Raw genomic sequence first — 22,131 nt, forward strand, 5'->3', positions numbered from 1 at the left:
TGCTAGCTGGCCCATGGGCTCCATGCGGACTCCGTGCCTGGCAGTATAGTGCTTGTACAGATACAGAGCCCGATGTGACACCACAACCAGGCAAACCCGTAAGATTACCTAGTTCTGCAACTGTACCTACTGGAGAGCACGCACACCATGCCCCTTCAGGCCCCCCCCTGGAGCGCAAAGCGACCCTCGATCTCACCTGATCTCCCTGCCTTGAACCACACTACCGGGGCCCGTCAGGCTCAGTCTTGGCTCTGAGTAAGTACCGTCCTGGGTCTCCTCTCTTACTCCGCCGTCTCCGCCAAGTGCCGAAATCTAGCATACAAGGCCTTCTTTTCCAAATGGACGGCGGACATGTCTCCATAACAGGCAAGTGGACAGGGTTCTTTCATAGCCAAGCGTGGCCCTCCCATATTATCGCGGCTTACCTGGGCCTTTTCTACCCTCCAACCCTCCGACCTTACTCCAAGCAACCTCCAACCCTCCGAGTTTGACTAGCCAGTCATGTACTCTGCACACTGGCATCGCAGCTTTTCTGACCTACCCTGCCCTGCCCTGCCCTGCGTGCTAAGCTCAATGCTACCATACTGACGATGCTGATGCTGGACATCGCGATATATTGCCAGCGTACACCAAGTTGGCCCGCGCCGGCGGGTGAACCAAGTCTCCGCAGGCCCAATAAGGGCCCGCCGATTACTATTATCGAGCTCAATCGAGCTCAATCGAGAAGCATCGTGGAAGAGCAGCCGCAAGACCTGGAGGAGGCCCTGGAGCGGATGAAGGATTTAGGCCTATTTTTAGACTCTGCGGAAGTTCCCAGCCGAAGCCATGCTGCTTGCCCACAAAACATAATTCCGTAGACTGCATGCCGCCACCTATTAAGACTCATTGATTACTGTACCACGACAGCTCTAGCTCGTGTTGCTTTGGTACGTGCGCGTTTCCTATTCGAGGTTGAGATCCAGTGCGACCCAGTTGACATGGGTCGATGCTAGTGCAGAAAGAAGAAGAGAAAAAGAAAGAGAGAAGAGGATAATAGAGGCGATAAACTGCTGAGAGACAAACTAAGTGGCGGTAAGGGACGACCCTTTGTGGCTGTAACTCCAGAATGGTGTGATCCGCGCAAAACATTGCACTGGTCGTATTAGTAGTTCGTTCAAAACCTGGGCTTTTACTGGTCAACGATTCACGGTCCCGGCATTGGGCGTATTAGCGGCCGAAGGAACCGGCAACCGCTCGGAAGCTAGACGGTTTATCAAACGATTTAGAATTTTGGAATCTGATGATGCTCCAGACGGCAGATCGCAATCGATGCACAAATCAGCGGATAATGACGAAAGCACGCAATTGAGGCCTGTCCAACTCGTTGGTTAGTGCGAAACAAAGAGACTAGTATCTCGATAGTTCCAGCTGGTTGGAATCCCGAGTTGTGCCAACTTGAAGGAGCAACGACGCCCGAGGTTTACTTGTACATACCAGTTGTTGAACAAGGAAGCACTAGTCCAATCTGGCTACTTGCAGCACGTAGATTTTATATACTAAAGTAAGAAGTACTGTCTCGTGACTTGTTGACTTGATAACTAAGACTTTTCAATGGCCATCAGTTGCTATTCTGTCATTTTAGCAAGCTCCCCTCTCCTGACGACGGAGCCTACTGCTCTGACAAAGGACACAAAGGCGCTCACTCTGTTCAATGCATGGAAGTATCTCCTCAAAGATATCAAGGTAAGGACACTTTACTATCCCGTCACAGACGTCGACCAGGTGGAAGAACTGGAATCAACACCACACAAAGCCACGCCAAAATGGATACAAGTACCAAAGGTACAAATAGCCATCGCCAACATGGCAACTGCTCGTCAAAAGCCGCCAGCAAGCATAAGCCTCCCCAACGGCCAACTAAACACCGCCCCTGCCCCCACAGCAAGTCTATTCAGCATGTCCCCCGAGTTGAAGCAAAGGCTTAGAGCCAGCTACCGAGACAATTAAATCTGGAAAAATCCAACAGAGACGTTAAACCGGAACGATCAACTAGCACCAGAAAACAGAGATGACTTACCATTCATATAGAAAGAAGGCCTCCCATGGAAAAGGACACCGGGAACGCTGGACCAGTTATGCATTCCGATGGCGTGCAAGAAAGACATCTTCAACGCCATCCACCCAGGCAATCACATTGGTTACGATAAGCTCACCGACATTATTGCACAATTTTACATGCATAAGCCCTTACAAAAGCTAAGAAATACCTGTTTTACTGTTTAGCGACTAATCAAAACAGGATGTTGTTATAAGATGCAATTACAAACCCGAGTTTTCGCAAAGAGCATGACATCAGTCGGATTCAGCAGGCTATGGGGGACTGTTTCTCCCTTGACAACTTCACAAGCCCATTCAATTTTACTCAAGGCTGGATTGATCTTGAGCGCTCTTCACCTGCTATGCAGAAATGGTGCAAAGACATGTCTATCGTCGCATCTGTTATCCCTTTTCCATTCAGCAACAGTCGGAAGTGACTCATACGCTGATTCACTCCTGTTACACTCTTAAAGATTACTACTGGTCACGACACTTTGGAATAAAATGTGAAAGACACTGGTTAATATTGTAGACAAACAGCTCTTTCATCCTCAAACTAATACCACAAATAGTACAATCTGATCTTATTTGGTCAGGTAACCCAAAAAGGTAGACGCCATTCGAATTATGGACGTCAAGAAAACTTGTAATACAGACGAAACCAAGAGAAGAAAATGGGTATCAAAAAGAAGAAAAGTACAAAGTACAGCCCAAAGTAAACAGATAACCAACCATAGTCTAATATTTAGACCCCTTTCCCATACACGTAGCAATCAAATAGAAACCGAAAAAAAAAGTAAAATCGCCCTTCGTATTGAGAGACAGCAAGACGAAAACTCCTCCGAACCCTCAGCCGCGCCAGACAGCTAGTTCGGCTCGATGCACAAGACCTTGACCAGATCTTCCAGGCCGTTTGGAATCGGCGTCGGATTCTGGCCGGCTTGGCGGTCGATCATCCAGCCAACGTTGAAGCCAACATTTATCTGGAGCTCATGGAGGAAGTGGAACGCCGTGCTGGGCTTGAGGGCGTCGTACTTGCACTCACTCAAGTCCTTGACTTCGACACAACGTGTGTCCAGTGAATGGAACTCCCTAGGCTTTGGTTCGGCCTTTTGGGGATCCTTGGCGGTATCGTCGTTGTCGTCGGAGCCAGGCATATAGGCGTTCGATGGCATTTCCCGTTGCCGGAGGGAACTGTCGACGAGCCACAACGTCATGTTGGCGGGCCCAGTACGCTCTGCCATGGCCCATAGGGACCGAATAAAGACTCCACGACGGCTGTCTTCCCTCCACAAGTCTGCCCGAGCCCGCTCTCGAGCCCCATTGGTTTGGGCCTGTACGAGGCCGTTCATCCACGCGGGGTCGTATTCCAGCGCGAGGTTCTTGACCTTGATGGGGCTGTCGTTGCGGAAAAAGGGCAAGTCTCCAAACCCAGGGGAAGTCTCCAATGGCTGAAGGCAGAGGAGATCTTGGTTGGGGAAGACTCTGGAGACATGGTCTCCCCCCAAGTCCACCAAGTGGCTCCGGCCACTGAAGGAGGAACCGGCGTCTTTCTCTTCAGTGATGGCGTCCTCGAGGTGTTGGTAATGGCGCAACATAAAGGAGCGCGACTCATAGGATGCCATCCAGAGACCGAAATCTCGATTATAGGTGGATGGATTGCCACCAACCCAGTTCCAAGTGACACCGGACGCATCCTGGATCCTTGGCGGCACGAGGGCAAGATCAATTGGGCTATCGGAATCTGCCTCGCCCATCCAATGGCCCCCGAAGATGTGTACACCCGGCCGAGCGCTTCGGGCAGCATTCTTCCAGATCGAAAGCCGAATCTCGGCAGGAAGGTTGCCGAAGAGGAGGAACTCGGCGGGCGTGGTCTCGGCGTCAGGGGTGGAGACTGGTGAGGACATGGCGGCGATATTGAGCTGGGTAACTCTGGTTACTAAGTATATGGTTAGACAACAATGTATGGACAGGATATAGACACAAGAGTAAACATTCAAATAACAATGAGAGCAATATAAAGATTCAAAAGATGATAGAAAGCAAGATGATTATACTAAAGAAAAGAGACAACACACGTAGAGTGTGGAAATACATACTGGTAGATACTGGATATCTAGGCTAATATGAAGCCGAAACTGGCAGTCGTGATGCGAATGCACTCGTTGATGATGATGTGGGCGTAGCTGAATGGTCGTCAAAGACGTATAACAGATTGGTATCGAAGGATATAATCTGTATCTGGTGAAGACCGAAAGCTGATGATGGATAAAAGAATAAGAGGAAGAGCATCTCTTGTGAACCTCCAGCAGCTTTTATTCTGGACAGTAGGACGCCACATAAAAGATTTTTCACAGAGAAAGGACACGCAATACAATGACCAAGACGTAAACCTGCTTGATAAACTACATGGGCGGTCTTACATTCTATTCCTACTGAGTGGCTTGCTCTGAAGGCACAAGGGATAAACTTTTGGTTACATTTGGCGCCATATGCTAAGTATGTATCGAGTGTGTATTACCACCGTAATGATATATTCCTTAGCTTGCAATGAGAGAAATCAAGCTTTACTCCGAATGCTAGTCGAAAGACAAAGTAAAATATCCAAAGCCACTGGACTCAGGATTCGGTGAGTGGTCACAAACGGGAGGATATTGCAGTTGGTACATGGTCCTGTCGTTACAATGTTGAAAGATCTGCAGACCTTTCAGGCCTTAAAGCGACTTAGTGACCTATAGAATCCCTTTTATGCCTCAAAGTGGTTACGCCAAAATATATATACACGTCTTCGTTGCAAATCTTTGTGTGTACGTCTTCGCAGTTATCTCACACGCTTTACTCCAAAACAGGCAAATAATACTCTTCCGATGTAAAACTTGCACGGATAATAGACTGGAACATGTACTCCTGTAGCATGAGACATCTTTTCTATGAAACGCAAGTACAGTTATCGAGAAACAGTTAATCGTTTACGTGGCAGGTCCAACTCATGAGGTTGGCAGTTGCTGTGCAAACTTCGCGAATCCCTCGGGCCGAGCCACTAGAAAAACCTTCCCGCTACATCAGGCAATTATTAGTGGATATTAAGCGCCAGTGGCGTCGATGGCTTTTGGGAATAAACGTGGCAGCCAAATTCAAAATATTTTCTATATGTGGCTTCATTATCTGTTGAAATGATCTGCGCTAGGGGCTCTGCTACTGACTTGGCCTTGAATGCTTTTGCATGAGGAACTCGTACGAAATAAAAATTGATCCATGTTCTTCATACAAGTAGATTCACTATATCATTCTGCGGCTTGGAGCTAGCAATACTGTATGAGGCTTTTCGTTGTTGGGTCAACATTGACTGTGGCTTGAGCTTGAAAAGGCTAATAGCATTCCACTTATACGTCTCTTCTACAATACCAAGTGCTTTATATTTGTAGAAGCAAAAGTGAACAATCTTTATGAGATAATCATGAGGTGTCCATGTATAAATCGTGAGCCGAAGCAAAAATTCAAGCTGCTCTTTGTGAATAATGGTTTAGTATCAAAGTTTCCTCGTTTTCGAGTTATGATCCATGATTATGAGGCTGTAGTCCCAGCAGTGCGCGAAGTTTATAATACCGAGATTTAGCAGAACCGCTTGGAAAGTAATTTGTAGAGATATCTCGTATTAGCAGCGAGAGAGTGCCTCTAGACACTGGATAAAGCTGAACTACTAATTCGAACCTCGCCTGAAGTGTAGAAAACTGCAATTTGCGCAAGCCAACTATTACAACCCGCATAAAACAGGAAAATGCGGCTAGATCCATCGTCTTTGGCTGATTGTGGCTACATGTAGACAAGCAATGCTGTTAGTAGCAAAGTTTATTTCACAGGCTGGTGGGGGCTAGATTACTCGTCCCAATCTACCAAGACGACCCGTCTAACACCATTTCCTAGGCTTCCAATTTGGAATGACAACGCTTCCATCATTTTGAAGCATATTGAGTGTACCCTCCTGTCTCCATGCATGGATAAAATATGCCGTGTTATGCTCCTTCAGAAAGGCGCAATTTGCATCCACCGTCTTCCAGAACTTGGTGTAATCCGCAACGCTCACTTCTGCAATAGCGAATCCGGTTATATAGCCGCCAGCATGGAGGACATTATAGCCTGTTGCCCACATCATCTTTTGCAATACTCGTTAGCGTCTTTGAAGTCATGGTCGGCGAGTAAAGTATATAGGTACCTACTTCGGAAATGATGAGCGGAAACTGCGGAAGGTACTTCTTATACCATAGAACTTGGTTTGCCGTATATGACCATGCGTCGTCAACCTGAATATTGTGATAATATGCCATGACATGAGCGTGAATAAAGTCCAGAACTGGCACAAGCGCCTTGCCCACTGGACCCAGTCCAACGCCCAGCCCATCCGATCCAGGCGCACCGCTCATCAAGCTGGGCCTGTCCCAGTCCTCGCTAATACCTGCCGGGATGCCAAATTTGTGCATTTCGTTGCGGAAATCACTCATTCCCATTGTGAGGTTCTTTATACTGGCTGGCTCAGATGCGTTGCCGGCGCTACCAGGCGCGCACATGTCGCAGTCTCCAACTGGCTCGTTGAGATATTCGGCGGCGTAGATGACATACGGCGCAATTTTCGAATACTTACTATTCGCAAGGGTTTCGAACAGAGTAGTTTCGAGAACCTTTTCCCACGAGAGCTGCGGATTGAGTCAGTAAACAGGAAATGCGGCGTTAACTACTAGTTAAGAGCGCAATAAACACGCACATCATTGCCGCTAATGGGAAATGCTACTTGAACCACAACGCCCATGTTGTTGAGAATAGCGGCTTCTAGCACATTTTCCCATAGCTGCGTGGTGTAGCTTTCTGGGATATACATGCGAATCATGGTTGTGCCAAACTGGCGCTTCATCTGCTGCATGTGCGAGCTAATACTCGAAACCTCAAAGTCCTCATTGGTGAACTGGAAGGGAAACGAGAAGCCGAGGAAGCCATAAAAGTCGGACTGCGGACACCACCACTCCTCTCTGGAAACGCGGGGAGGCTGTAGATTCGCATTGAGCTTTGCCTCGGCGCCAAAAGGGAAGCAGCTTGGATTGGATGCTGATCGTGTTGCTGTATGGGCCAGACCGCTTACACCAGACAGCAGGGCCGCGACAGACGTCAAAGCGATGGAATTTGGCCTCATTGTGAGGTGTTTTATTGAAACAAGTAAAGAATAATGCACGGATATCTACTTCTATGAAGATTCAGGACTTTTTCCGCCATTATATACTCCGCATGCTCATGTATACGCTGGGGTAAAATGCACAAGAGTGGAAACGATGAGGCGACCTCTTTCGAGGTGCAAGTTCAGTACGACGCCGCTAGTTTAATTCCATCACGAAGTTGGCTACAAAGTGCTATTCAAACGTCTAGCACGATCTCTATCCCCCAGACTTTTCGATCTAGAGCAAGATTTAGCTCTATGAAAGACTCGAAGAGATTCTGGGGACCCCATAGTCTGGCGCTCATAGCAATCGGCAGAACGGCATCTTGTTCGGGCCTATTCGCGTTAGCAGCCTTATCCCTGCTTTATAGCTTCATAAAAGACATGCCACTCTTGGTAAAAAAGTATTGACAATCAGCAAACAGATAATCGATATCTTGCTAATGCGTTGAAGAGCAGTTTGTTAATCAAGTCATTCGATCATCGCCATCGCAGCAAATTAGACGTTACGAACTCTCGTACTTTTTGCTGGACAAAGCGTTTCACTGGCCGTATCATACGTTAGCTCTAGGCAGTTGGATGTTGTATTACTGATATGGCTCCGTAGGCTTGTCAAAACTAGGTAGTGTCTGGGCTGCTAGTACCAGGGGTCTATGAGCTGGCGCTGAAAATATTTTCTACTTTGTTTGTTGGATTCGCAGTTTCTGCGAACGCCTCTTTGTTCAAGCTGCTAGTAGTATTCATGCGAAGAATAGAGAATTGGACGTATACATTGATATGTAGCTCGGGCGTATTTTCGGAGGGCATGACTTGGTTTTGGAACAAGGATCCTATTTCATGCCACATAGAGGTTAAGACTTCTAGAAGATCTACGCAAAGGTTTAAGCCTCCGTCTACTTCGCTTCCAGCTGCAAACTGCGAGCATAAATAGTAACGGTGTGGAAGCCAAGAGCTAAATACATATTGGGTAGTAATTTTGATGTTGTGAACAGAAGTAATTGCATTGACCATCCCTGGCTTCAATCTACGATTATGCTCGTAGAGATCTGCCAAAAACAGCGATTACCCTACACTGGGGGCACAGTATCAAAATCCGGCACTGTTGCCCCTCCTACTATCTCTCACTGCGGTACTGATAAGAAATCCTTGTCCAATCTGTATTTCACAGCATTTTTAATCTTCACCAATCTGTATTTCACAGCATCTTCAACCTGTGTTATTTCACAGCATTTTTAATCTTCCCCCTCAAGGCAATAGAGTACCATTACCTTAGTATGTAGTATTATTAGTAATTTCACCTGTCAGTAAGTAGCCATTGAGGCCTTCTCACTTGGCTGTATTTTTCTTTTACAGCATTAAGCAGGCGCATATCTCTGCAACTTTAGTATTATTCGCAATTTTTTTCCTTCTAGGTAACTCAAGGTCTGGGTATCGCTTTTAGTAGTTTTGTGAGCCATAAGTACAAAAGTTGTCCCATAATCCTCCTCACTCATAATCGCTTCAATAATGTACTCCCGGTTGAACAGGCTGAACATGCTCCGTCACGGCAATGCCCAAAGTTCTTCTCCTGCTCAAACTCTCTTGAGTATGCTGAGGTGAAACGTATTGCATCAAAAGGTCCGGGTCTTGACTTTCCACCAAGTTGTATCCATGCTTAGGCACCGCCGACTCCTGCGCAATTCCCGTCCCTACGTCGACCAGCTCTCCGTATCGCACCCTTTTGCTTCCCAAAGCATCCAGAATCTGGGGGGCTGACGTGTTGGAAGATCCATGATTCAGAAGAGGCGCGCCCATAGCCTTTGCAATCTCGAATGGGTCGCGCGAAACCTCTCTGCCGAGTTTCTCCCAGCCCCAAATGAGGAACAGAGTCATAAGCGCCTCCAAGAACATGACACCAACAGCGATGCCGAAGTACCTCCAGTTAGTAGAGTATACTATCCCGATCCTCGTCATCTTGGCATTCGTCTGCTGAAACTGGATAGGCTGGCCGGTCGAATTTGCAACGGAGAGGGCGCTGCGGAACACAATCTCCCGAACACTGTTGATTATATCCTCTCTAGGATCTGACCAGGTCATGGTGCAGTTACCATAGTCGTCAAATGCAGATGTCGAGTATGTACTGGCTGCCTGCCCAAACGCAGATACCAGGAACGGATTTTGCGTCATCACCGCCAATACAAGAGTTGCATTAGAGTTGTACTGAGATTGTAAAGCCGAAGCGATTCCTCCAAGCGATGTGATGAATCCTCCAGCTCCAAGGCTTCCAAAGCCGAGCTGCATCCAGTCGGTGAAATTGTGGATGCTTATGGTGGTGTTCTGAGAAATATCCCAGGGAGCGAGCGTAGCAGTACCGTTGGTGATAGTAACGGCGTAGTCCACAGCGGCCGCTCGAAGAACACAGTGGTGCCTGGTCAATTTTCCAGAGCACGTAGGAGACGGCTTATACAGCACCGACATGTTTATATGATTGAGGGAGTTAGGATCTTGTTTTGACTCGAAGTTGATGATGGTTTGAAACGTCGTAATCTGGTGGACTAGTGCCGCAGATGCTAATTTGCCAAAGTCGTAGTCAACGGAGCCGTCCGTACAGTCGACGTCGAAACCTGGGCCTGTCATATGAAGCTGGCAGGTGCTGTTGCCGCACCCAGATGGTATCACGATGTTGCTGCGGTTAGAATACTCCTTATAGACACTCGCAAAGGCCGGCATCAGCAACGATATTTCCGATCCACTCCCTGCCCACCCACTAAAGTTCGCCGGCAGAGTTGTATTCAAGACGGGTGCATCGATATTGGTCGGGTATGGCCCGATGGATTTGCTTATAGTTGTCGAAGATCTCTGCATGATGGCACTGGTGCCGACACTCACGACAAGGGCGATGATGGCCGAAAGAGTAACTAGGTTGAAGAGAGTCGGCCTAAAGATGCCAACCAGCAAGTTACTAGTGACTTCAAGATCGTACTGAAGCTCCTTGAGTTTTGTCCCTTTGAGCGCTTTGAGCCACCATGAGATGGCAAGCCCTTCAGAGTTTGCAACCGTTAAGAAAAGAAGGGCAATGCCAACTAGCAGTGACAGAAGCACAGGAACGGTAATGTTTCTGTTGTGCGTTGGCCAAGAGTTGGTTTCTCTGCCTTCGGATAGGACGAGAACCAGGCCCATCATCCCGCAAGTCACAGCGAATCCTATAAGTGCGCCCACGGTTCTCCATGGTGCTCGGTTCCAGAAACCTGGCACCCATGGGATGCTATCGGACATTGTATATGCTGCCATTCGGCGCAGGCTGTTGCTGAGCGTGGGATATCGTTCGTAATGGTGAGGGAGCAGCAGTCGTGACTCGTCTTGCGTGTACTCTGTAACTGTATGAATGAAAGATCGTCCTCTACCAAGGATCGAGCTTTGTCTTATATTCCCCACCGCATCTGGTATGGTAGCACTCCATAATAATGCGACATGCAAGTATATGCAGACACAACTATTATTAGAATACCTAGTAGCTTCTATCTTTCTTCAAGCGAAGAACCCTATTCGCCTGATAGGAATTAAAACCCTAGATGCCAAGAAGGCGGCTGTATGGAGCACTGCTAGTCTGGCGAAAGGGCCGTGTGCCATACCTGCTGCCATCAGCTTACATCGCGTGGTCGAGTTCCATTAATATGGAACTAGCAGAAGCCGGTTTTCCGCTCTCTTTTCCGTTCTGCCTCTCAAATGTCAATTAGGCTGTTGAAACTGAAAGGTGTCAACGCATATTTGCAAGCGATTTTTAATTTACCATTTAAACAAGTCTCTGTGAAACTTCTGGCAAACGTTTGCTGACAGGGGAGATTTGGCTGTAGCTGCCCAACGATAATCGCCTTACCGAAACCACCTCATGTTGCGGAGGGCGCCCAGACAGACAGCGGCAGCAAAAGATGGCATATGGCGCTACAGGGTTATCCATGTTGAGGACTAAACAGCTAGTGTAAATTTAGCATGAAAAATAGTAATCATAATGGTTCCAAGTTGAACTGATCTTCTACAAGGAGCTTTGTGCTCGACTATCCTCTTAATTGTACCTGATTAGTTTCTAAATTAATAAACAACAAGTCTAGGTAAAAGGGCCACTAGTTTTTTTTATTCCAGATGTCAATTACCCTTACTCACTATGCGTAGTTAATGTCATTCGTGAAATGATTAGTAGCTACCTGTATGTAGAACTGGCGTGCCCTCCTTACTAAGCATCTATTGAATAATTAACAACCCCAGTAACTTCTTACTCAAGATTCTCCAAGTTTAGGTTTTTTAGATGTGAAATTGAAGGGCTAATACAAGAGTTTCGTATCATGCGTATTTCTAAAACACGAGCTTTTGCTCGTCGCTTTTCGAAGATTACTGTCATGAAGTAATCTCGCTTAAACAACAGAGAAGCTACTAAAGGCAGGTCATGACAGGAGTACTATAAGAAGACATATCTATCTCATTGCAGACTTCTAAACTATTTAAGCATAACGCATTAGTCTGCCAAACGAGGCCCACTGCTATAGCCGGACGTCGCCGTAGCTGATATTTCGATCCGCTGTAAAATCCGACATGCGAACATGGCTGCAGGCATTAGATTATTTGTTTATGATAACCATGCCTCTTCCGTATTCGTCAGTCTAGGATATTTCGTACAAGTTAATGCCCCTTGCAGCGTAGCTAGTTCACTCAATTTTGTAATGTCAAGAACACCGTGCAATTATCGAAACATATAATATTAGTAGCGAGGCATCATCATTCTAATCAATGCGCGACGATGAGGACATTTTACTAAACTAACAATTATCGAATTACTAAACACCCATCTATATATATACTCGGACTATGAATCAAATTTTCAGCATTTACCTCTTGGCTTTGCATCCTGCACGTAGGCGATACTGAACTAGACAAAAGGATTTACAAATTAGTGCGTCTCGAGCATCTTTCAAGAGACGAAGCCCAAAAATGCAAAACTACAACTAAAAATGCCATCATCACAACTTCACCGGGTACCGAAGCCTCAGCCATTTCCCGTACTTGTATATCAGAATCGGAATGGGAGTTAGCCCAATGGCAATAAACCCAAGCAGCGAGTTCCCCCAGCCCACACCGAGGCTCTTATACAACTGCGGCCCAGCCAAAGGTAAGAAAGCAGCAACAGAGTTCCGCAGTACAGCAAACGCAGCGAGGCCACTGGCGGCATATTCCGGATACGCATCGACAATGTATGTTTGGATGGGCAGCAACACTCCGAGGATACCAACGCCAAAAGGCACGATCCCAATAATCGGCACGATCCAGTGAACGGCCTTGTCAGCGGCCCAGCCATACCAGAAAAAAGTGATGGGGAGAACAAGCGCAAACCAGACGCAATCAGGGAGACGCATCTCCGGCTCATAGACGCCTCCATTGGCAGCCGTCATACGAATAATGGTGCTGTCTGAGAGAAGAGCAAAGAAAACCAAGCTGATGATGTATCCGAAAAGCAACGCGACATATGTAATTCCGGTAATACCCAACGACCAGCCGTAGCTGCCCTCAAAGACGGTTGGAATTGTATTATACAAAAGGTAAAGGCAGCCGTATGCAAAGGAAATGTACAACGACAGGCCAAAGATGTTTGGAGAGCGAAATAGCATCTTCATTGGGCGGATCAAGCCGAAGAGCAGAATCTGTCTCTTGCTCAAGACGGGCGCATCGGGATCGACGTAGCAACTCCTTAGCTCGGGTCTGTTAAGCTCTTTCTGAAGTTTCCTCGTCTTTTGCGCAATCAACACATGAGCGTTTGTCTCACGGCTGAGAAAAATCATCGCCACCACCGTAACAGCAGCAGGGATGCAGGACAGCCACGAAGTCCAGCGCCAGCCAATCGTCTCAGACACAAAGCCGCCAATCACAGGCGCAATGGAAGGCCCAACAATGGGACCCAGCATCCAGATCGTCATGGCTTTCCCGCGGCTGGTGACAGGGAACATGTCAGCAAGGATTCCGCCGCCAATGGTTAAACTACCCGAACCGCCAATGCCCGTCATGAACCGGAAGAATATCAGCGTGTTGAGCGATGGGGCCAGCGCACAGCCGACGAGCCAGAAGCAGAACCACGCACTTGCGGTGAGGAGAATCAGATTTCGGCCATAGATTTCGGACAATGGCGATAGCAGTATCGGCCCAATCGCGTATCCCAGCAGGAAGATGCTGACAGGCATTGATCCCAATGTAACATCACTGACGCCAAAATCTTTCTGCATCGCTGCTAGGGCAGGAGCAAGGATAGATGATGCAAAAGGCGTCATGAATGTGATGACCGAAAGGAGGCTCGTGATGAGCCACTTGCGGCCGCTGGGAAAGTTGAGTGGCATATCGGGGTCATCTTGACTTTCCCAGCCGACAATGCCTTTGTCAAGATCTGTAAGAGGAATTATAACAGGTAGAATCGTTTGATCCTGGTCTTTTTTTGCGTCTCGCTGAAAGTTTAGAGAAAAGGCCAGAACGCGGCGTAGATGTGCTACTGTCCGCTTTTTCGACGTCGACATCGTCCTAATAGTTGCAGATGTTAGTAGTGATTGGGAAGAAGAGTTCTGCAATTCGAAACACACTTTATCATCAGGTCTCGCGAAGACTTCAGGTTCCAGTGTTTCTTTAGGTGTTGGCGTTTGCCATTGCAACTCCTCTGATGCGGTTGACGAGTCCGACGCAGAAACGACAACCATTCTGCGATATGTACGCCGTATTGAGCTTCGGCGATAATTTACCGCTTGTGCCTGGTCTCGTTTCTACCTCAACCTAGAGGCTGTTGTTGAAAGAACGTTTCAAAGACTACGAAAGAAGGCGGCAGTGATCATGGAAAGAGGGGAAAGGAACATGGCGACTTGGGAGGAATAATATACTGCTTCTACCAATACATGCAAAGGCCAAGGAGGAGAGGGCCATTGATAAAGTCGCCATTTTGGTGCAGCACAAGGGTGCGCCCGGTATATGTCCGATATTCCTGCAGGCAACAAGGTTGCTGTTGGATGTTGCTGATCCCGGACATGTGCCGGATATATCAGTCTGATCAAAGGCCGATGTTGTTTATAAGCACGGCGAATGAGATGGGACAGTCATGCCACTGCTATGATTCACAGCTAGCCCTTCAAGTCTCGCCGAGCACAACATCGCCTGACAATCACATCTTTTACTCTCCTTTGTTATCACATAGACGCAGAAACGCGGCAGTTCGTCAGATACAATCCCGGTCAGAAATCTACTTGAAGCAGACGAGATCGGAGGGGCGCATCCCGCTCTCGATTACGCTAATAATAAGCCACGAATGAGGAGCTTATAAGGATTTGTAAACGGTCTGACTGATTGCTGAGAAGACGAATAAACGCCGTCAAATAGCCCGCCCGTAGCCGTCAGGAGCCGTCGCAGACCGAGGCTGTTGCACTTCACTCATAATATGCGATCATGGCACTTGTTAAAAGCCTTCGGATGATCACTAGATTTACCATGTTGGATGATTTGGATGATGATGATAAATTAAAGAAAGTTAAAAAAAAAAAAAAACTATTCTATGAGAAAGAAAGAAAAGAACAAACGAATCTATGCTAAATTACTTTTTTGAGCCAAGAAATACCAAACATTAAAACGAACCATCGAGAGCAAGTCCCTCAAACTCCAAGAAAATACAAAACAAAACAAAAACCCTACTCTCCCGCTTCCTCCTCTTCTAAGCTGATGGGAACCCGGAGGCTCAACCATCGTTTCCAAACACTTAGCCGGTACTGAGAAGGGAGCCTTGCGGCTCAACCTCCCTTTCCCAGGCTTTGTGTTTGATGCTTGGATGGGAATCTTTCGACTCAATCGGCATCCAACTTGAATCATCCATTAATTCCTTCTCCATGTCATTTTACATTATTTTTGGACCCTCAGACCCATCATCTCTTGCACCCCTTTCTTTGCGAGTTTTCCAGGCGCCCGCAGCAGCCCCCAAGCCCGTTTGGAGAATATTATGCAAATCCCAAGTGCCAAGGCGGCAAAGATCATGATAACCTTGTTCAATGAACCCATTCTAGTTTGCAGCATCGCACAGCTTGTTTGCTTCAGTTGAGCTACAAGCGCCACAAGCCTTTTTGGAATCTCTATAAAAACTGAATGAATGGTGCTCAAGACAGTTTTGATGCTATAAAGGGTAGCAGCCCGAATGCTTGCTATGGCTTTGGCAATGGCTTGAACAATGGCTGTCATCTGTTCCAAAAGATAAGGAGCTACTATGCCAAGTTTACGAAGCATTGTCCCAATGTACAACATGATTGTCCATAGAGCATTGGGTGCGCGCTTCATGAGCTGCAAAGTCCCTTCTGGTGTCTTCGTAACGAGCCCAAGTGCCTCTTTGGCTCCGCGATCAACGAGATCTCTTCCTTTCTGAACACGAGCAGGAAAGTCTCGGATCTGCTCTTGGCACCACGACTTCACATTCTTGCGAAGTAGCCGAGTCTCTTTGGGCTTATCCACAATAACATTTGTGATTGCGGAGATGACAGTTGGCGGAGTTTTGTCAAGAATAAACTTTGGGATAGCCCAGGTGATGCAGTCTAAATTCTTTTCCTTGCGTGTCTGGAAACACTGAGCTGAAACATGTTTGACTGGTTCTTGACGATCCACTGGAGGAATATCTGGTGTGTTTGCCCGGTCATCAGGAGTTGAGCCACCTGGAGCAACACGCGGCCTGCCAATAGCACCGGCATATGCTTTCTGAATATGTTCCACGACACTTTGATGCCCATTGCCGGCGGCCAACTGAAGAGCATTGACGTCATCTGGAGCATTAAGAAAGACGTCGGCACGGTTCTCGCGCAAGATGCGAATCATATGAAGCTTGCCCTCTGCAGCTGCAACCTGGAGGGCAGTCCGCGAGTCTGGGCTACTTTGACCTTGTTGAAAGTAGTTTGCAAAGGCGTTCACTTTTGCTCCGTCCCATAAGAGATCTCTGACAATGACGGGCTTATCAGCGCGAACAGCAGCTATGAGAGGTGTCTCGCCATGCTCATTTGGCGCGTCAGAAATCTTAGGATATTGTTCGATGAAGTTTCTGACTAGGCTTTCTTGTCCGAGGGCAATGGCAGCGAAGAAGTCTGCAGTGGTGTTTGTTTGAACTGCATGGCCAAGGTCACAAGAGTAATCATCGCCGCGCTGGCCAGGTCTTTCCGCGTTGTCAGCTGTCATTTTGGTCAACAAAAAAGATGTATTGATGATATAAATTGATGAAGATGATTGCAAATGTTGAATTGCAGGAAAGGTACGAGATGCTAATGATATAGTATGTAGGTTGATGATGATTCCCAAAATTTCAGTCAGCAAAGGTCACTATATATACACAAGAAATGCCAGCATATGCCAGCAAATGCCAACAAAGTCAATTGGGCCGTTATTGAGGCTCAAAATACGGTCGAAATAAAGGCCTCCATGATGTATTCGTTTATTTCAACCTAGCCTCAGAGCCTCGGTCAAGCCTTTAGGCTGCATATGCAGCTTGTGCGGCTGAAGCAAAGTGGAGAACCAGCACGCATGTATTGAGTACTTTTTTTGGGCCAGACACCTAATTGATCTGGTACATGGAACCGTTATCAAGTGTTAGCATGTAGTAGCCGCATGTCGTTTGGCCCAGAAGTATCGCGAGTCTCCGCCGCATTCTGTCACATATCAATCATGGGGCATGCTTTGCATCGCCGCCCGGAAGCAACGACGCGCAGACGAACTATCTCCAGAATTGGACTCATTGGCCTCCCTTGCATTATCATCTCGTATCTATTACGCCTTCATACATGATAGTACCTGTCAAGCCTGGTGAGCTGCATCGGCAACACCGTGGCCCCCAAACGGTTTGTGTGTGCTTGCGCCGCTCATCCGAAGTATATTCTACACGATCAAGCAGCCAGGCTCTGTTAAAGCTGAAGAGAAAAAATTTTCGAGTGTCTGACTGATTGAGGCGTGGATCGTCAAGCTTCGTGTCAAATGCAATTCTTTGTCTGCCACGTCAATATATTCCGACCCTCTGGTGGTCTCCAACTTGCTTTGTGTGTGCATTTAATGCCCAAGGTGAACCAGAGTGAGACCTTATCACCAAGTACATGATGTATCTCAGCCATTCTGCGGGCAATGAGGCTAATTGACTGCGCCACTGTCAAGCCTTTCGCTATCAACTCCGAGGTCTCCTTGAGTGTAGATCAGTGATTTCACCAACTGCGCTGCCAACGTGTTATTGCAGACACAGGATGGATTGAAACCTGACGGTGTCGCCCAAAATGTGTCGGAATGAGCCTCATGACTGCAAAATTTTCACAGCACAGCGCATTAGGCTTGGTGTCTTACATTGTACAAAGATGCGGCGAGACACTCGGCACCTCCACTTAGCCTGCGGAAGTAAGCTACCTTGTGTTACAACTATCGGATACTTGGTGTAATACTGGCGGTTACTGCGTTACAGTATGGCATATAACGTCCATGTCAAGCATTGCTAAGCCTTGGCAGTAAGAAGATCTACACAAAGGCCAAGACACGTCACAGCCGTCAATTGATGTGCTCTATTGCTGAGCCATCTCCTTCGCCTAAACGTTATTAGTATCAATGTAATTGGTCAAAGGCTGGCGTGTGTCCCCTTTGTTTGGGCAGGATGGCGTACAATGTACCGATACATAGATGGCATCTGTACAGGCTTCATGAACAGCAAGGTCGGTGAGTGTCTAACAGGCTCTATTGACGTGTCAGTTGAGCTGGCAAGCTTGGATGTGTTATTGATACAAGATCCGATTTATTAACATTGGTTGTCTTCGAGTTGCGGATGCGGTACTTGATTCTCGAAACTTGGATATTCTGCTGCCCAGAGTGAACCGACTTTTCAGCTTCTCTCTCTCTCTTACGTCTCGTTGAGAGAATCAGGGTTAGTCAATAGGTGCATTATGCGTTTGAGCAAAGCGGATTGACGTGTTATAATCGCCGTTGGATGGAATAAAGAACTGAAGCGTTATATTTGACCGTGTGACGTTGGATCTACAGGGATGGTGCTCCTAATCATACAGCTTAGCGAGGAGGCTCTGCTCGAGTGGCCAATCAAATATTTTAGTCGCGTATGACACGGAAAACGACGTATCAGCGGTTCATACTCCTTGCCTCGAATGCGATTGTCATTTATATAAGGCCATTGGTCAGATCACTGGCCGCTTACAGGGGAATCATTCGCCACATCCAGTCAGAAGCCCCAGAGAGATTGGATGTTTGTGGAGAGTCATATGCCACAAATGGCATGGCAGAGAAGCTTTAAGATTGATGTAGGAGATGCGATCTTGACTAATAAGCTGACACTCTATAAAACCTTGGTTTGTTGACATATCTTCACCCCCTCTCTTAACTTTATATCACAATCCATAGAATAGCAAACAACTGTTAGTACTGTATGAGATGCGATTTTAATTTACTGAGGTCATCTGACACGCCATATAACCATTGTTTCTTCACATATCGCTTCACCCTGACTCAACATCACAAACCATGGCATGACAGAGCAGCTGTTGGATTAATACATGAGACGCGATCTTAGCTGCTTAACACCAATTTTATCATTTCATCATCTAAAATAGCATAGGACCATCGCTCACTCTCTCAACTCCCACATCCTCACCAGCCCCCTCATCTCAACCCCTCCATACGTCCCCTCCAACACCTCCATCACCCCCAAAGCCGTAATCTCCGGATCCCAACTATCCTTTACAACAACCGCCTCCTTATCCGCCCCTCCCTCCTCCACAAACAACCTGACAATCCCCGCCCACCGCGCAGTGCCCTGAGGATCAACATCGTAGTACTCAATCCAGTTCCTCCTGCGCGCATCCCGCAAATGTCGCAGCACCGTGATCCACGGCGTCCGAGGCTTGTGAGTCTCAAAATCGGTGTAGTCGTGATTCGGGCCCGGATTGATGCGACATTGGTTGCGGATGAGAAAGTCAACCAGCTGGATATCTGACAGTGGAAAGATTGTCTTTTTGCGAGAGCAGAGAAACTCTGTAGCGTACGCCAGCAGAGGAGTCGACTCGGAAGTCTGGAGCTCCTTCTTCTCCGCTGATATCTCATCCTCCGCGGCATTGCGAGCCGTTACTTCTTCCGCCACGTATCTGGTGAGGCCGAACCTGGTCGTCAGGCAAAGAAACGGCTGCCACAGCGGCGCAGCAGATTTAAACACCCGGTATGGCCCCAAGCCGTATCTTGCCCAGTGGTCGTAGGGATCTTCCGGCTTGGCCAACCAATACCATGAAATCGTCTTGTCCACTTCATTCACCATGGTCCGCTCAAGGTGATCCGGGTCATTCTGCACGTATCTCGCATGCGTCAAGGCGAGGGCAATGCCCGGCCACCATTCATCCAGTTGGCGATGGTGTTCAATCTCCTCGAGAGAATTCTTCATCTGCAAAACGTACGATCGCAGGAGTCGCAAATGGGGGTCAAAGTCGGCAGGCGTCTTACCTGCAATACGAGCCATCACGCCGGGCTCCTCCATGAACCAGTCGCGGACCGTACGATGGATGTAAGTCACTCGCCGCTCAGCTGCGTCGAAAGCCTCATTCACATGATCCTCCTTGCCAGAGAACCGGAGGCGAGCATTCCCAGAATTACGACGCGCATGAACGTCGAGGAGACCCGAAAACCGCTTCATGACGAGACTGATTGTCGCCAAACAGCGCTCATATGCCACCGTGGGAGATGCCTGCTTCGGCTCTTCCTTGACCGCAGCCTCATCATCGTCGCTCCCCCCTGAGAGCAAATGCAAGCTCCCATACAGTAAGCGCAGTCGCCGCATCATTCGAGATGAAATCAGCCACGAGCTCTCGCGCATTCATGAGACTGAAAATGACAGCCGCTTCAGCCAGCTTGGCTTCATCCTGATTCTCAAAGAAGAACAGGTTGAACAGCTCATTGAGCTCAATCGGCAACATGTCGAGAGTTTTTGATAAACCAGCGAGCCCAGTCTCCTGTTGAAAGGTGCGAATCAATTCGTTGAGGGCGAGTCTCACCCAGAGAAACACTCCATCCGATTTTCGAACTGCTTGCTGAATCAACTCCTCTCCAGCTGCCGCATCATTCTTCAGCAAGCGTCTAATAGGAGTGTTTTCCCGCAGCCTATCCTTGGTGTACCGATACATGTCTTCATAAGTAAGGTCTTGCAGTCTCAGATTCGGCACCGCATACTCAAACGCATTCTGAAAGACAGCCCACGGGCGAGACGACAGGCATATCTTGATCGACTGCCCCTTTTCTCCCAAGCATAGATTCTTGAAAAAGTCAATAATTGCCAAATGATCGCCTTCAAACTCATCCAGCCCGTCAATGAACAAACAAATATTCATTTGAGGCATCGCCGCATCAATCGCCGCTTGAAACGCCTCCAACAAATCGGCAATGGAAAAGTCCAACTCCAGAGCAACTCGCTCTTTTGTATCGATGCTTTTGAGCTTCGTCCATAGACTTGGAAACGCTGCCGAAGTCAGTTCCGGATATGCTGAGAGAAACTGATGAAGCAAGGAACGCAGCAAGCCGGCCTGCGAACGTTGTTCACGAGATCCACTGGTCCAAAAGAAGAAGCCTGCCGTAAAGACTGGTTTGCCCTTTGCCCAGACTTTTAGTCGCTTCATTGTAGACTCATGGTCAAAGAGAAAGCGGATAAAGGTAGACTTTCCAGATCCAGGCTTTCCAGTGATCCAATAAATGGGGCCAAGTTCTTCTCCTCGGAGCCATGTCGAAAATTGGTGCTCTACTTCTTCAGAGTCCTCGGGCGATGAATGTTGAAACACCCATTCAAACGTCTTGCTATGCGCCTTTGTCACCTCCTGCTCTCTGTAATGCATGCTCTTGTAGGAGAGAACGTCGAGGATGTAGTCGTGCACAATAGAATCAGGCGTTGCTCGCTTTCTAATGGGCACCTCGATGTATACGTTGTCGCCAGGCACGATGTTGATGCGCCTCATTTTTGGCTTTTCCTTTTCTTGTTCTCGTGGCTCTTCTTGTTGCAAAGCAGCGCTATTGTCGCCCCAAACGTCTTTTTGCTCGCCAGACGCGACGAACTCGAGGAGTGGCAGCCGGCGAACCCTGGGACTCGTTAGCTTGAGCGCCTTCTATCAACGATGAATACATGCATCGACAACTTACTCATAGGTGTGATCAACATCATCGTGAAATTGCTGGCTCAAATGTTGAAGCCGATTTCCCAGTGCAGCAACGTCGCGAGCGGGCCACATGTCACGAAAGCTGGATCCAGGCTGAGATTTATGGCCTGGGCTGATGGCTCTATCAAGATGCAACACAAGGTCCTGTCCAACTTTGCAACAGGCTCCCGGCACGGTAGTCAGAGGATGAGGCACATCAGGAGCGGCAACAGGCTGAACACTTGCGAGCGCCTGGACAGAATCTCTCAGCCGAGCATGATGAGCGCTCAAGACTTCACCCGGCAAGACAGCACTGCTTTCAGCACCGGAAGTGTCACCATCGTGATAGACAGCGAGCACATCGCGGTAGAGCGCAACGGCACCCTGCAAGAACTCGCGCACGGCAGCCACAGCGTCCGGATCACGCACACGGGAAGAGGACACTGCCGCCATTTTATAGCATGTAATGGTTGCAGCGTCTATGGAATTATTCTATCTAGCGAGGAGCTCAACTATATAAGCTGCATGTAGTATTTACAGCACGAACAGAAGAAAATCTTTGGATACGAGATTTAAAAGGAGAAGAGAAGAGAAGGAGTGGAAGGATCGCGGAGTTGAGGGGCATCCCCGCTTCGTGCATAGGATCAGCCGACGTGCGGGCATTAGCCTCGGAGATGAAGCTGG

General features: G+C 47.9%; 8 protein-coding genes across 8 annotated transcripts; 1 reads left to right on the forward strand and 7 right to left on the reverse strand.

Moving 5' to 3' along the window:
* Positions 1 to 1,590: 1,590 nt before the first annotated feature.
* Positions 1,591 to 1,986, forward strand: TrAtP1_002803 (uncharacterized protein; the record flags this gene model as incomplete). Its single annotated transcript, XM_014087484.2, has 1 exon — positions 1,591 to 1,986. One exon carries the CDS (start codon positions 1,591 to 1,593, stop codon positions 1,984 to 1,986), a length of 396 nt encoding a protein of 131 aa, XP_013942959.2.
* A 956-nt stretch (positions 1,987 to 2,942) lies between these two features.
* On the reverse strand, positions 2,943 to 3,983 carry TrAtP1_002804 (uncharacterized protein; the record flags this gene model as incomplete). The annotated part of the gene is made up of 1 exon (XM_014087485.2): positions 2,943 to 3,983. One exon carries the CDS (start codon positions 3,981 to 3,983, stop codon positions 2,943 to 2,945), a length of 1,041 nt encoding a protein of 346 aa, XP_013942960.2.
* A 1,809-nt stretch (positions 3,984 to 5,792) lies between these two features.
* On the reverse strand, positions 5,793 to 7,287 carry TrAtP1_002805 (uncharacterized protein). Its single transcript, XM_014087486.2, has 3 exons — positions 6,836 to 7,287; positions 6,294 to 6,767; positions 5,793 to 6,229 (listed from the first exon to the last, which is right to left on the reverse strand). Exons 1-3 carry the CDS (start codon positions 7,256 to 7,258, stop codon positions 5,984 to 5,986), a joined length of 1,143 nt encoding a protein of 380 aa, XP_013942961.1. The 5' UTR covers positions 7,259 to 7,287; the 3' UTR covers positions 5,793 to 5,983.
* Positions 7,288 to 8,668: 1,381 nt separating this feature from the next.
* On the reverse strand, positions 8,669 to 10,657 carry TrAtP1_002806 (uncharacterized protein). The gene has a single exon (XM_014087487.2). The coding sequence runs from the start codon at positions 10,547 to 10,549 to the stop codon at positions 8,780 to 8,782; it is 1,770 nt and encodes a 589-aa protein (XP_013942962.2). The 5' UTR covers positions 10,550 to 10,657; the 3' UTR covers positions 8,669 to 8,779.
* A 1,407-nt stretch (positions 10,658 to 12,064) lies between these two features.
* TrAtP1_002807 (uncharacterized protein) lies at positions 12,065 to 14,411 on the reverse strand. The gene is made up of 2 exons (XM_066111626.1): positions 13,873 to 14,411; positions 12,065 to 13,813 (listed from the first exon to the last, which is right to left on the reverse strand). The coding sequence occupies exons 1-2, from the start codon at positions 13,878 to 13,880 to the stop codon at positions 12,271 to 12,273; spliced, it is 1,551 nt and encodes a 516-aa protein (XP_065967704.1). The 5' UTR covers positions 13,881 to 14,411; the 3' UTR covers positions 12,065 to 12,270.
* A 758-nt stretch (positions 14,412 to 15,169) lies between these two features.
* On the reverse strand, positions 15,170 to 16,480 carry TrAtP1_002808 (uncharacterized protein; the record flags this gene model as incomplete). The annotated part of the gene is made up of 1 exon (XM_014087489.2): positions 15,170 to 16,480. The coding sequence occupies one exon, from the start codon at positions 16,478 to 16,480 to the stop codon at positions 15,170 to 15,172; it is 1,311 nt and encodes a 436-aa protein (XP_013942964.1).
* A 2,425-nt stretch (positions 16,481 to 18,905) lies between these two features.
* On the reverse strand, positions 18,906 to 19,961 carry TrAtP1_002809 (uncharacterized protein; the record flags this gene model as incomplete). Its single annotated transcript, XM_066111627.1, has 1 exon — positions 18,906 to 19,961. One exon carries the CDS (start codon positions 19,959 to 19,961, stop codon positions 18,906 to 18,908), a length of 1,056 nt encoding a protein of 351 aa, XP_065967705.1.
* An 82-nt stretch (positions 19,962 to 20,043) lies between these two features.
* On the reverse strand, positions 20,044 to 21,900 carry TrAtP1_002810 (uncharacterized protein; the record flags this gene model as incomplete). Its single annotated transcript, XM_014087490.2, has 2 exons — positions 20,044 to 21,391; positions 21,452 to 21,900. 2 exons carry the CDS (start codon positions 21,898 to 21,900, stop codon positions 20,044 to 20,046), a joined length of 1,797 nt encoding a protein of 598 aa, XP_013942965.2.
* Between the last annotated feature and the right edge of the window lie 231 nt (positions 21,901 to 22,131).

The sequence above is a fragment of the Trichoderma atroviride genome, chromosome 2 (genome assembly GCF_020647795.1).
Source record: "Trichoderma atroviride chromosome 2, complete sequence".
In the NCBI taxonomy this organism is placed as follows: Eukaryota; Fungi; Ascomycota; class Sordariomycetes; order Hypocreales; family Hypocreaceae; genus Trichoderma; species Trichoderma atroviride.